The sequence below is a fragment of the Cricetulus griseus genome, chromosome 10 (assembly GCF_003668045.3).
Source record: "Cricetulus griseus strain 17A/GY chromosome 10, alternate assembly CriGri-PICRH-1.0, whole genome shotgun sequence".
NCBI lineage: Eukaryota > Metazoa > Chordata > Mammalia > Rodentia > Cricetidae > Cricetulus > Cricetulus griseus.
Window position 1 is genome coordinate 10,120,869 of NC_048603.1, and position 14,779 is coordinate 10,135,647.

The following is a 14,779-nucleotide window of genomic DNA, read 5'->3' on the forward strand; positions in this document are numbered from 1 at the left end:
GAAATGGAATTCAGTCACATGGGAACAGAACTATTTTGCATGTTTCCATGGTGCAAGCCGTTCGAGTAGGTGATTTGTAGACTACTAATGCCTAAAGCAACCCTTATGTCCAGTGACTTGGAGTTAGTGCAGGGGGGGAAGAAAGTCTCCAGATGAATTCTCTTTTCGCTTTCTGTCATTTTTAAAGCATACCTTTTCAGTGTGCTGCTGTGGGAAGTAGACTTGCCCAGTGACCCCCACCAGCTGCTGGGCTCTCAAACCCATCAGGTATTGGTACAGAGACCACAATTCTCAGCCGCCATTTCAAAGCAATGACTCACTGTGGCAGGCTACTTAGTCTTGCTCCCAGGAGCTTGAGAACTTTGCTGACACACGACTTCGGCTAAGGTTTTCCCATGGCCTGTTGAATATAATTACAGCCGTCCTGAGGACTAAGACCTTCCATCTAATGCTCCTTTCCATCCCCCTCTTCCTCACTGGAGTAAAGCCTGCAGGTAATCTGAAGGCTGTCTCTGGCTCCTCCCACTTATTTACAGGTTCCCTTCATAGACATTTGCTCTAATAAATTACTTGCGAAATAAATCCCACTTCTCCTCTGTGTCTCAGACATCAGGAACCACGACAACTGTTGTTTGGTTCACAACAGCACAGTCAGAAACTGAAAGCAGTTTCTAAGTAGTCTATTGAATGAATATATCTCTCTAGGCGATAGTAAGTTTCCTCTTATGTCAGCTCTACAAATTGAACTGTATTTCTTTAACTTGATGAAGGTATAGTTTAATAAACTTTTAACCTTGACCCAGCTGAAATGGTAGATAGTGGAATAAATGAGCCGGAGGGTCTTCTAAGGAAAATGCATTGGTAGTTACTTTGCGTGAACCACTGGAAGAGGCTCAAAACCTCTGGCCCATGGCTCAAATTTGAGTGGCCTTTCCTTTCTAAAGCTATCTTATATACAGCCACATGTATTCATGTCGGTGTTATCTGTGGCTGCTTTATTGTTCTCCCAGCAGGCTCTACCAGTGTTAGAGCAAAGACAAAATGGCCTGTATGTCAGGGTTTTTGTTTTGTTTTGTTTTGTTTTTTTGTCTTTCTCATTCCCGTGACAAAACATAAACCGGAAACAGGTTAAGGCAGTAAGAACTGAGTTTGGCTCACAGTTTGAGAGTACAAAATTCAGGGTGTGGCAAAGGCCACATGAAAGGTGTGTAGCTGGGAATGCTCATATTTCACTGGCTCCGGGAGCAGAGAGAGGGATCTGAGGTTACAACCAGGACAAGCTAGAAACCATACGGCCAACTCCCTAGGGACCCATTGAGTCCCCAACCCATAAAGGTTCTATAATTGCCCAAAACAGCAAGACCAGCTGGAGACCAAATGTCCAAACACATGAACCTTTTGAGACCTTTTCCCATCCAAGTAATAACAGCTCCCCAAGCTAAGAGGGTGACTGTCTGCTCCTGTACTAAGAGGCTAACCAACTCTTGATATGCATGTTATATACAAAGCAAGGATTTTCACTCAATTTCTTTTCTAGCCTCTATCATCAGGATTTGTAACAGGACTATATATATATATATATATATATATATATATATATATATATATATATTTTCTCAATAAGCACTAGTTAAATAATTAAATTAACAAACCCTAATCATAATATAATTATATTTTAACCCAAGATTGTGTGCTGATGGTAATGTATATGCAAAATCAGCTGATGGCCTAGAACGTGACTTAGAAGAAAAGTAATCTACTGAAAAAAAAGTGACTGAAGAAGAAATCAGGCCAATATATTCTCTCTATACTTAGAGGAACACGAGAAATTTGGCCCCTTCTCACATGATTGTGACAATGTAAAGTGTATATAAAAGGTGAAATCCTGTCATTGGCTGTCACAAATTAAAGACCCAATGATGAGTGGAAAGAAAACATTTGGTAGCAGTAGTTACGGCTCAAGAGGTCATCTTTTTTAGGCAGAGGAGCTGTTTGTTCTTAGCTATTTGAGCTAAATCCAAAGAGCTATGTATGTGGTTAACTCTGATAAACAAAATTATTCAACCTACGATGTCTGTGCCTGTTAAAAGGCACCGTATTTACCCAACTCTACAAATGCAGTTGTAATATTATAAATATGGCACAGAGTTAGATAATTCATGTATAATTAGGATATATGAGAAGTCAATTTATGAATAACCAAATATGATGGTTACTATAAACATTATAAGTGCTAATATATATGGATAATATAAACATAATTTTTACAGTATTAAATATATATTAAAACATGATCTATAATAACAATATTTCTTCAAGGTTCCTAATTTCCACAGTGAAAGGTTCAGGCATTATGCTGGCCTGCCCCTGTTACCTGATAGAATCCACTCAGGCAGTACGCTGGTCAGCTCAGGGGTCCATGGGAACTAAGTCTGCAAGCAGGTGTAGAGGACCCCTTTAAAAGACAGACCCCTGTCCACTTATGCTCTCTCTACTCTTCTCCTCTCTTTGCCCCCTTCTCCTTTCTCTCTCTCTCTGTCATGCTCTGTTCTTCTATTTCTCTCTGGCTAGCTTTCCCAGGCCTATAATAAACTGGTTAAAATGTCTCTCAGTCTCATGTCTCATCTTGTGCCCTTTTTCTTTATTTCTAACTTAAGCAAAATAATAATACACAGTAATTTTGCAGGTAATATGTTTTCCAAGTTTCATGGTCTCACTGAACTTGGGTATAATTTTTACTATTTTGCCCCTCTCCACTAATGAAGAATATTTTTAAGAAACTAAGACAATCTTTGAGTAATCTCTCATATCTGGGATTGCCTGATTATATTTATTTGCCATTTTTTAAATTTATTTTTCCATAACCCGAAGTGTCTTTAAGCTGGAAGTTACTATGTGTGAATGAGTTCCTGAGCCGAGTTGAGCAGTAGGGCTGCCTATGGAATTGTTGATCACTTCCTGTGGCATCTCATCAGGAGGTAAAAAGACAAATTGCCATCATGCTGTCAGGGGCGTAAGGTCTGGAGGCAGTCAGGACGTCAGAGGCCACATCATTCCATCTCAAATGCTCGCCCTCTATGAAGCAAACAAATAACCCATGGGGTGTTCCTGATCACACTGCCCCTTATGGACCAGAAACTTTACTGTTACTGCCAAGCAGTGAATTTGTAGCTCTCATTCTTTATACACTGATCAGCTTCCATACTCTCATAGCATCTATGGGAATATATCATCTACATCATATATTGTTGTCTTTGTTTTATTTGAAGAAAAAAAAAGAAAGAAAGAATCCATAGCATACATGTGCCTGGGGTGAAGACCATGTCAAGGCCAAGGTGATGGACAAAGAGATTTGATTTCTTCTTGGAGTTGCTGTTTTCTCTTTTAGCAACTACCTTTCAGTTAGTGTAGATTGTAAATTAAATACTCTTAAAAGTATTAAAAGAAGCTGTCTAAAATTCCCTAGATCACTTTCTCTGGAAAAGTTATATTTATTATTTTTTACTTTTTGAAGAAAGAGCTAAACTCCTTAAACTACTTAAGTCCCCCATTTCAGAGAGTACACTGTCCTTACTCCATGGCATACTCTGGGAAATTTAAGCTTTGACATCAGTCCTTGGGGACTTGCTGAATATATTCTTCAGTCTTTCCTTTCTTCATTTTTTTCTTTCCTCTTAAACTTTTTTTTCCCAGAGATGTGTTTTTGGGATGTGTTTAAGCTAAGAAGGAAATGTCTTTTGTCATTTTAATGGAATACTTCAGTTATTGCCAGCAGCAAGTTCCATAGACATGCAGGGCAGTGGTCAATTTATCATAGTTTTCTACAGTTCCCTTGGATGCCCAGATTTGAACTTCAAGCCTATTTGAAAACATCAATGGGGTGACTTGAAATAAAGCAGCAATGAGTCAAGAGGAGGGGAAAAGAGAAGGATGTGGAATTTGTACTTAAAACTAGGCTGAGTTGACGAGCACTTATTGGATCTCAAAGATTGATCAGCTTCCTTCTTCCATGTCAGAAAAAATCTTTAGAATTGGGCTATAAGAGTCAAACTACGAATGTGCGGCTGTAACCATCCGTGATCATTATCTAACTTGAAACAACCCAGTGTGCGCTGTCAGCATGTCATCCAACGCATAGTTGAGTACCCCAGTATCCTTGACTTTATTCGGGAGGGCTTCGGACACAGACAACAATGTTGTCCCTGTGTAACTGACATAATGGTGTGACAGAAAATCATCCCTCGAGAGAAGAGACAGGATTATCATCAACAGTGGCAATTCCAGAAGGAATGTAAGATGGAGTGAACTGATGGGGGTTATGGGGGTATTGGGTGTAAATATTTTCCTAGTAGTAGCCAGAACAGACCCTGAAGCTAGCTCTGCATCTGGGAGGGAATGGGAATTACAGCCAGCCAGAAGTGCAGGTACAGATGCCCTGGGGTGAAAGGGAATTTGGCAAATTGAGCAGAAAGAAGACTTGTGGAATTCGATCATAATGAGCCAGGTGGGTGGCAAGGGTGAGATGGGGCTTTTCTGATCTCACACAGTCTCATGGACCACCCTAAGTTCTTTGAAATGCAAAGGACCTGCTGAGAGGTCCATTAGCATATCCGACTTGGAAAGTGCCACAACCTGACTTGTTTTGTTCAAAAACAAAAACAAAAAACTCATTGCTCTTTGATAGCACAGACTAGAGGCAAAGGACAATCAGAGGATGGAAAATCATGACAGTAATTGTAAGAGTTAGATATAGGCAACCTCATGATCAATTCCAGAAGATGACTCCATTCTGTTTCCAGGGAACATAGAGAATAATGCATCTTATTGGCCTTGAGGAAGTGTGTCTTAGTTAGGGCTTCTAATGCTGTGGTAAGACACCATAATAAAAGGTAACCTGGGGGAGAGATGATTTCATCCTACAAACTCTAAGGTCACAGTTCATCATGGAGGGATGTCAGAGAAGGAACTCTTGCAGGAATCCTGAGGCAGGAACTGAAGCAGAGGCCATGGAGGAGTGCTGCTTACTGGCTTGCTCTACAGGTTGCTCAACCTGCTTTCTTATACCATCTGAGACCACCTGCTGAGGAGTGATACTGTATTCACCAAGGCACTAACTACTTCACTGACTTCGCTCTAGGTCAGTCTTAAGAAGGCATTTTCTTGATTAAGAGTCACTTCCCAAATATGTCTAGGTTTGTGGCAAGTTAACAAAAAGTCAATCAGCCCGTTTGCTCTTAGAGAGTCAGGCCAATGAGAACAAATGAAGGTTTGAGATATCTGTGAACAACTGACTTCATTCCATTAGATGGCATGCCTGCTTTTTATTTATAAATGTTCAGTGTCTTCTCTATGCTAGGTACTGTTCAATCACACACACACACACACAAACAATTAATAAAATAGTAAAATCCCAAATGTTTCACTACTCATCCAGTAAACAATAAAAAACTGACTTGGTTAAAAAAAATTAAAAAAAAATGGTCTTGACATTCTCTACCACTTGCTATTGAAGTTCTGTTTTTCCTTAAATAAAATGATAAGGGATAGATCTTTAAAATAATATTTGTATTAGTGCTCTGAGAATGTATGGAGCCTATTTGGATCATATTCATCCCCCCCCCAACTATTCCCTTTTCAAGCTCCCCCACTAGTCTACAGCTTTCAGTTTTATTTCATTTTCCCCCATTGAGACCACCTTGTGTTGCGTAACTACTCTTGGGAGTAGGGTCTGCCCTTGAGTGTGTGCAACCTACCAGGCTCAAGTCATCAAAAAACAAAACTTACTCCCCCAGCAGTCATCAAATGCGAGTGACTCGTGTGTGGTTTCATGGCTATTTTTCTCCCTCTGTGCTGGGACTTTGTCTTGAACTTGTGCAGGTCTTGCATATACTATCACAATCACTGAATTCCAATGTGTCCAGGAAAATTCATTATTAAAAACCTTTTTTCAATGCATTTGAAAACCCCCAATGGAGCAGAAAAGTAACTTCACTGTAGACACAGTCCTTGCAAGTGTATAGTCCAGGCCCATGTGGTTTTACTCACCTTGCCCTCTTTCTAGCCTAGTGAGGAATGAGGTGATGAGGAGGGAGGGAAAATGGTAAGATGAGGCTTGCACATTTTAAAATACTTAACTTGCTATGATTCATTTATTTATTAAGTTTTCATGTTTACAGACTTGAAGCCACTCCAAGAACGAATCATAATAATCGCATCTAATGTTTATGGAATGTGTTAGAGTTAAAAGAAAACCTTCTACTCAGGAATAATCTGCAAATGCATAACATGTACTTAAACTTGGTTGCTGAGGTTGGAAGGAGCCTTTCTTTAGATTTTGCCTTTGAGGCCTTTGTCTCTCCCCTCTGACCTAGTCCCTTCTCTGGCCTCCTGGTACAAACACACAGCCCCTTTTCCTTTTCCTTGCAGGGATGGCTCAACTCAAACTCTTCAGTGTGCCTTCAAAAGGTTCAGATCCATCCAGGCTTTAATCCTACCACAGTGGGGATGGGGGTACCGCAGTGATGCCAGTTTTAGAGCAGCACCTACCTGATACTGATACTGAAAAAAAAAATTTAGATTCCTTTTAATATGTAGACTCAAAGTCTCTGGTTAGAAACTGAGATCTTGAATACTCTGGACTCCAGTGTCTTCTTCGTTCATAAAGTGGCAAGACCAACAGTTGATACTGTCAATTAAGTGAGGTAATACATGCAAGTTGTCTTGGGTAAACTCTGTCATAATAGCGATCCAATAACTGTGTGGTCAGAAGTCCCTCCAGATTATTTTAAGAGTTGTTTGTGTTCCCAATTGGATTTAGTAAGGTGTTAAGTCTCAGTAAGGTTTGTTTTATACATCCCTTAGTTATTCTAAATGACCTGTACTATCAAGACCTTGTATAAATAATGTATTTTGCACTTGTAAATGTTGGAGATAAATATATGAAACGAGCACAGTAAAATATCCTAGTATGTAAGGGTATAAAAATTGGAGTATGCAAATGAACTTAGTTCACCTCCAATTAAATATCAATTTATAATACACTGTAGATTGGGCACCATATGCTTAAGCCCTTTTGAAAAATACTAAGAACAAAAATGATGTTCAAAATGCTCACTTTTTTCCCCTGTTACTTGCTTTGTGTTTGAAATGTGATTTTTAAATCTGTCCCCAGGTACTAAATCAAACATCTCGACTTGAAATACAGCTACTGGAGAATTCACTATCAACATACAAGCTAGAGAAGCAACTTCTCCAACAAACAAACGAAATTCTGAAGATTCATGAGAAAAACAGGTCAGGATTATTGTATCATATAAGTGGTCCTATGTACACTTCTTTATATCCTCTAGCTCACTGGAAACTGAAAATTTAATGTTGTGGTAATTTAAAGAACAAAGTCACGAGAGAGGAAGGAGACATAAGTGCAGCCAGTGTGGTAACAAGGTGGCCCATGTCCTGCGTCAATTCTTGAGGTGCTTGGCCCTCCGTTGCTGCAATGAGCAATGGTTCAAATAACACGATGTATACAAAAATTATTTGATTTTTTTTGGCCGAATGGATTGACATCCTTCAGCAGTATCAAATTTGTGACCCTGGAGAAAATAGCAGAGGCTCTCTTGAATTCTTCTTACTCAGGCATCACTTACTCCTCTCTTAGGATGTTTACAACATGCAAGAAGGTTAACTTCAGACAGCTTGTACTAGAAAGAAGAAGATGTATAATATTTCTCAGAAAATACTTGCCTACAGAATAACTAGGAAGAGTGTTTTTTTTTTTTTTTTTGCACTTCAAGTCATTAAATTTGGACATAATAAATTTGCTTCGTTGATTTCTAGATATCACCATACGGTGTGTTCTGTGGGGGTTTGAGGCATATCAGGTCAGTGAAATGCAAATTTAAGATTTTGGAAGATGGGCCAATGAAACACTAGCTCATCTCAAAGTCATAAACATTAATTGTGGGGAGTTTGAGCAAAACACCAACTCCTGTACAATTAAGTATCTTCTTCTGTTTCATTGCATTTTCTTTTGAATATTTGGATATCTTGACAATGTTTCAGCTCTTATACCCTTTGTTCAATTAAAGACAATTGTCTTCGTAGAAAGTATTCAAATACCACTGTCTGCTGCAGCTAGACTTTGCTGTCTAAACTCTCTTCCCAGAGCAAGGCAGCATCTTCTCTTTCAAGGCAGGGGAGCATCTTCTCTTCCCAGGGCAGGGCAGCATCCAACAGGACTGTGGTCCCTCCTACTCTGCAGAGGGACTAGAGACTCAGACCAAGTGAGTGTCCAGGCTTACACACCTTGCTAATAACAGACTAGGAGTGGAATCCAGGTTGCTTTTCTGGTAGCTCTCTTCCCTTCACCTAAGACTTCCCATGATCTAGAACCTAAAGGCTTTCCTGACCTCACGCAAGAAGTAGACATCAATGCCAACAATTAAAATTAAACTCCTGCATAAATAAAATAAATCTGACTGTTGATTTAGCATCTGCAAGGGGTCACTCATGCACGATGACTTACATTGCCAAGTGTTACATTTATTTATTCTTGTAGGGCGATATGGGATAAACCATGTAACTATAAATAAACTCGACAGAACTTGACCCTGAACTGACTGCTTGATGATACGTTCTGAAATTGAAAATCCTCTTGAAAATTACTATTTACTCCACTACAGTTCCACAATAACCAGAGATATGCATGTGTGTAGCAGGTATACTTTACTTTAGTTACAATCAATTGAGGGTCACCACCAAATGCCTCACCATTCTTGCTGAAGTGAGTCCCACTTACAATAATTTATTTCATATTAATGTATTCTCTGTCCAGGAATTTTGAATATGTAGAGCACTTCAAATGTTAACCTTGTTTATCTGGATTATTATTTTCTTTCAGGATTGTAAAAATAGCTCAAAGCTTTTTAGAAAAGAGAGAAAAATACACAAAGGAAAAATTAAAGCAGCAGTCCCAACCCACAGAAAAGGCTAGGTATTTTGCTCAGTAGTATATAACAATACATTTTTTTGCATAAGGTTGACTCATTTATTTTGGAGCATACCTCTCTCTCTCTCTCTCTCTCTCTATATATATATATATATATATATATATATATATGTACATATATATATATATATTCATTCTATCACTATACAGATAATAAAGGGGTGGTAAAAAGCTCTATTAAAAATGAGAAATGAAAATCCATTATAGAAACAAGTGAAGTAAGAAATGAAGAAATAGGGTCTGAAAAGATGGTTCAATGGTTAAGAGTACACTGTTCTTCCAAGAGGTCCTGAGTTCAATTCCCAGCAACCACATGGTGGCTTGAACCACCTTGAATGAGATCTGGTGCCCTCTGCTGGCATGCAGGCAGAAGACATAATAAATAAAATCTTTATTAAAAAAAAAGAAATGAAGAAATACTACATTAGATACTCGGCTACTTAAAACGTTGTTTCCTTGGCTTAAACAGAGTTCACTCCATAGCGACCCAAGGAGTTTGTCCTGGGCTTGTTACAAGGAGCAAAGAGGTAGAACTAGCTCTATTGTAGCTCTGGGGTGAACTAGCCAGGAGAAGCAGGCCTAGCCTGGGGGTTGGGAGTAATGGTTAATTTTCATTCTTAACTTGATGGAGTTAGAATCACCTAGAGGAAACATCTCTGGGCTGTCTGTGAGGAAGTTTCCAGAGAAATTTAAAGGACAGAAGATTGACCCTGAATATGGGCAGCACCAGACTGAATAAAAAGGAGGAAGCCAGCTAATCCTAATCCCATCATTCGCCCCTCTCTGACTCTTGACTGTGGACCCAATGTATCAGCTCTCTCTCACTGCCACCACTGCTAGACCCTGTCATGATGGCTTGTGCCATCAAACCATGAGCCAAAATAAATCCTTCCTCAAAAGGCTTTTGCCAGGTATGCTGTTACAGCAACAAGACGGTTACTAATATGCGTGGAGGGAACAAATAGATGCTATCTGTAGAATCCTGCCACTTCCTGTCCCTTCTAAGTTAAACCAGAGGACTGAGAGTATATTTCTTTCACCAGTGTTTTCTCTCAAGCATATTTACCAGGCTCCTGTTCACCTCAGCAATTTGTACTATGGGTCAGAGTTACTAGCTATTTTCATAATCATGTAGCTATTTTCAATTTTTTTTCATTTTTTAAATTAAACTTTAGTAAGATTGCTTTTGAGGAATCAGGAAAATCCCAATAGCAACTCCATCTCAATAGAGTGTACTCTAGAAGAAACACTGGCTGACGTTAGCTTCTGTGGAGTGAAGCTGACTCCAGACCCTTGACACTGACCTTTATGTTCCCAGAGTAGTTTTAAAGAAATAGACTGATTATGTAAACTCAAACTTTCTCCACTCTTAAATTCAGCTAAGTTTCTAACAGATACGTTTCTACCAAAGTAAGCTATGTGCAGAGTTTTTCTGCCGTTGTAAAAGGAACAAGCCCTTTTAAGATAGATTGACTGTGTATTAGGTTAGAGTCACAAGGAGGCCAAAATATTTTAGACGGCCTCAGAGTTAACACTAATGCTTTACTATGTGAATTTAATCACCCGTTATTTCTCTACATGAAAATTTAATTTGTTGAAGTGAATTGCAAAAACACTTACTATATCTATTTTCTAATGAAGAGCTATAGACATAGCCTGGTAGCATATCACTGCCTAACAAGCATGAAAGTGAGTTAGATCTGTAGCACCAGTAGAATTACATGAAAGTTGTTTTGAAGTTTACTGACAATAGGAAAGTAGAAATCCAAGGATACTAGAAGTATTATCATCATCAAGTTAGTTTATATTTGTCCTGTTTCACCATAAAAAAAATGATTCAGGAATTGAAAAAGTGAAGACATCTATGTGTGAAGTATTTTATTCAGTCAATCAAGAGGGATTTACTTTCCGTCTATTTCCTGTGATGCTGTGGACATCATAGAAGTATACTTTAGTGTCAATAAAATCTCCCTGCCATTTTATTACCTTGCACATGGTTGTGCAGATCTGCACTGGAATGGCTTTGATCATCTCTCAGCAGAATTATTAGCGACTATGATAAATATCATAAAATGTTTCTAGCATGCGTACTTCGCTCTTGGGATATCACAGGTTCCCAATGGGAAACATGAAAATGGAGGTTCTGTCCTGCCTGGTCCCACAGCTGCTTTGCCCCCAATAAACACATGGACGCTATATTATTAAACTGCTGGCTAGGGCTTCTTACTGGCCCTACTTACTTACTTACGTCTATCTTAATTATTAACCCATTTCTATTAATGCATGTACTGCCATGAGGATGTGGTTTTCCCATAATCCTTCATGCTACTCCTTGGGCAGCATGGTGTCTCTTGTGCGGCCTCACCCTCCCTTCTTCTCCCCAGCCTTCTCCTGGTCTGGTATCCACACCTATCTTCCTGCCTGGCTATTGGCTAGTGTTTTATTCATTAACCCATAAGAGAAATATATATATATACAGAAGGACATCCGCCATCAGAAACATGAAAAGGTGGATGCTTCTCTCCAAAGCCAATTGATACTCTTAACTGTTTTATTCATATAGCCCCCTTCTCCCTTCCTTCTTTCCCTCCTCCATTTAATTTTATCTATTCCCCTCATCCCTTAAAAATATGTTATGCCTATGTCTATGTAGATGCATGATACACACAAAGATACACACACTCACAAACACACACACACTCACTCTCTCAAACACACAGGCACACACACACACACACTCACACACACACTCTCTCTAACACACAGGCACACAGACACACACATGCACACACACACACACACACACACACACACACACACACACACACACACACACACATCCCTTGGATTTTTGAGTCATTCCCTCATGATTATTTAAGTTTCTTTTTCACTTTTTGTTGGTTATTCAAGTCTGCTCATGCTGCTTGCATTTTTCTTTGTTAAATCTGGCAAACTTCCCCTTTTGGACTGGGGTCTCAGTCCCACATATGGAACTAGTGACACAGATGTGGCAACAGGAGTGTTGCAAGCTTAACCCTAGGAAGAGTGTACAAAAGATGATTTTTGATATAGCACCTACTATCATTTTCCTAGTCATGTATTCTCATTAGGTCATGTTGTCATAATTAATACATTTATGTAAGAAGGAGAGAGTAATATAAACTAAGCTTTACACCCCCCCAAGGATGTTTCAGATTGTATTTGGCTACTGATAGGGGCTTTCACTGTTGAGTCTGGGAGCTGGCCCTCAGGAGTTTTGCGTGCTATTTGCAGAACAAGGTGGTATTTTTTGTGGCTGGGATTAGGTAAACTGATGAAAAACTGCCTCTGTTTTTATCAGTAAAACTGAGTGAGGCTTCTTTTTGACAAACTCTCAACTGGCTCAAGTTTACAGGACTTCTTGTGGACCAGCCTCTTGGAAATCCTATTCTTGACACAACTGGTTCTTTTCTGCTAACCACATTTTAATTTCTATAGAAAAGTCAGGTTTTCATCCGTATTTAACTTAAGCCATTTACTATTAATGATAGATTTTCAGGGTCATAGCAATTCCCTTTTTGTAGTAAGAAAGGCATTTTGAGAAGAGTTAAGCCTCTTGGACATCTTTAATATGAAATACATTTTTATATTCATGCGGACGAAAATTTCCATGTATCTCAAATCGCTACTTGAGACCTGTTTCTTTTTCATTCTGGAACATCCAAGGGTGATATTACCTCAGATGTGGTCCTTAAGGGCATTTTGCTGGTAGACTTAGCTCCCAACATGGCCGTATTCTAACAGTTATCTGTCCGTCTTCCTGTTGAAGGGTCCAGTTCATGCAATGGAGTGTGGGCCAAACAGCTCCTCTTAGGTCACGTGTTTCCTTGTCTGTGCCATTTTTAAGATGTGATTTTCTTCAAACAAACCAAAAATACCCTTTCGTGATACATAGCATATTTCCCTATTCTATTTATTGTTATTGTTTATTTTCCTATGATCAGTGGAATGAGAGGCATTCAGCCAAGCAGCACCATCTAAAACAGCAAAGACAGTGTCCTCCCAAGTAAGCAGAGAGGAGGTCAATGTCAAATGTTTACAATTTTATAAATAGTGAATTGATCATACCCACCTATTCTTCATGTGAACCTTAATCCTCCAGATACAACAGGAGCCATTTCTACAAGGAGGCATCTCTGAAATGTAAGAACAACATGCCCAAGTCAGCCAGGTCTGGTTTGAATCAGCTAATACACTTTCCAGGGGGGGATTATCTAAATTAAGCTTTGCTTCCTCCCCTAGGAATGTCAGGAGTTGTGTCTGGGTGTGTGACTTAGCAGCTTTCAGAAAGATCCCTGACTTGGCCGCCAAGTCAGTGAGCTGGCTTTAGGGGTATCTCCTACCTCTTTGGCAGAAAAAAAAAAATCATGTTTTATAGTTAGGATTATACTATATACACATGCTGAGAGGTCTCTCTGACTTACATCCTGAAAAATTAAGCACCGCACTTGCAGGCTTGAGTGTGGATTTTTGGCCTCATTGGAGTCACTTTTTCATCCCCTAAATACCCAAAGGCACAAAGCAGGAGTAGGATAGCTTTACTGTTTGTTTTCCCAGAAGTCTAACAGAGGTGACTGAGAATCTCCTAGTCTGCTTTTCTTAGGAAATTTTATTTTTATTGGTTGACTGTTGCCCTAATTTCAAAACATGGTACCTTAAAAAAAATGACTTTGAAGAAATTTTGCATCCCATCTCTAGGTTTACAATATGCAAACAAAACAAAAAACCCAAGCAAATGAAAATCTGTTAGGCTTTGCTTGTGATGGGCTTGGTATAAGCACACAGTGGAGTATGTTATGTGTCAAATTTTGTAACATTCTTTTAGTATTATCCCATTTCTTCTGATCAAAGACAATGGAAAAGTAGGTGAGTCTGGTGGCAAGCATCTCTAGTCACAGAACTTGAGAGGCACAGGTAGGTTCATCTCTGTGACTTTGAGGTCAGTCTGATCTGCATGATGAGTTCTAGGATAGCCAAGAAGCAGTATTAGATATTGAGACCATGTGTAAGGAAGAAAAAAATAGAGAAACATAAGGAGTAAAAAAAATAAATAAATAAAGATTGTTACGCTGTTGGCACATACCTTTAATCTCAACACTTGGAAGGCAGGAGCCCAAAGATCTGAGTGAGTTCAAGGCCATCTTGGTCTATAAAGTGAATTTCAAGACAGCAAGGACTGGTACACAGAGAAACCCCATTAGAGAGAGAGAGAGAGAGAGAGAGAGAGAGAGAGAGAGAGAGAGGTATATTGGGAAATATACATCAATGAAATTTTATTCAGCTGACTGAGTGGGAATCACTCCATTAGGCATGCCCAGTTATTTGACCGGCAACACCACACTGCCATCTGCAAAGTTCACATTGAAGGACAACAAAATTGAATTATTGAGAAGAGTTGTAAACCTCATGACATTTTGGTTAAGTTTATGATTACCGCTTTCTGCTACACTCATGGCTGTATTAGAACCTGCCTGCATGGGACTCCTGCCAGGTTTCAAGGCCATATATCTAACTTAAGCCTTTAGTATTTTTTTCCAAATTCAGAATACAGACAGGCAGAAGAATATTGTAGAAAAAAATTCTCTGTCACAACAGAAGCGAAAACAGTAACCCATTTATTTATACAAAGGTAGAGCATTCAGGCTTTCTTGATGATTGGGTTGAGTGTACCAGAGAGTGAAGACAATGGAAACCCTCAATAAGACAGTAACACAGGACTAGATACGTGATGAC

General features: G+C 39.2%; 1 protein-coding gene across 2 annotated transcripts in view; it reads left to right on the plus strand.

Annotated features, from left to right (window-relative positions):
• The window catches only part of LOC100774625 (angiopoietin-1), a 227,388-nt gene that overhangs the window by 136,896 nt on the left and 75,713 nt on the right, over window positions 1-14,779 (plus strand). For both annotated transcript variants that reach the window (XM_027431451.2, XM_027431452.2), the window contains exon 3: window positions 7,172-7,293. In XM_027431451.2, the coding sequence (XP_027287252.1) occupies window positions 7,172-7,293 (122 nt within the window). The remainder of the gene's footprint in view (window positions 1-7,171; window positions 7,294-14,779) is intronic.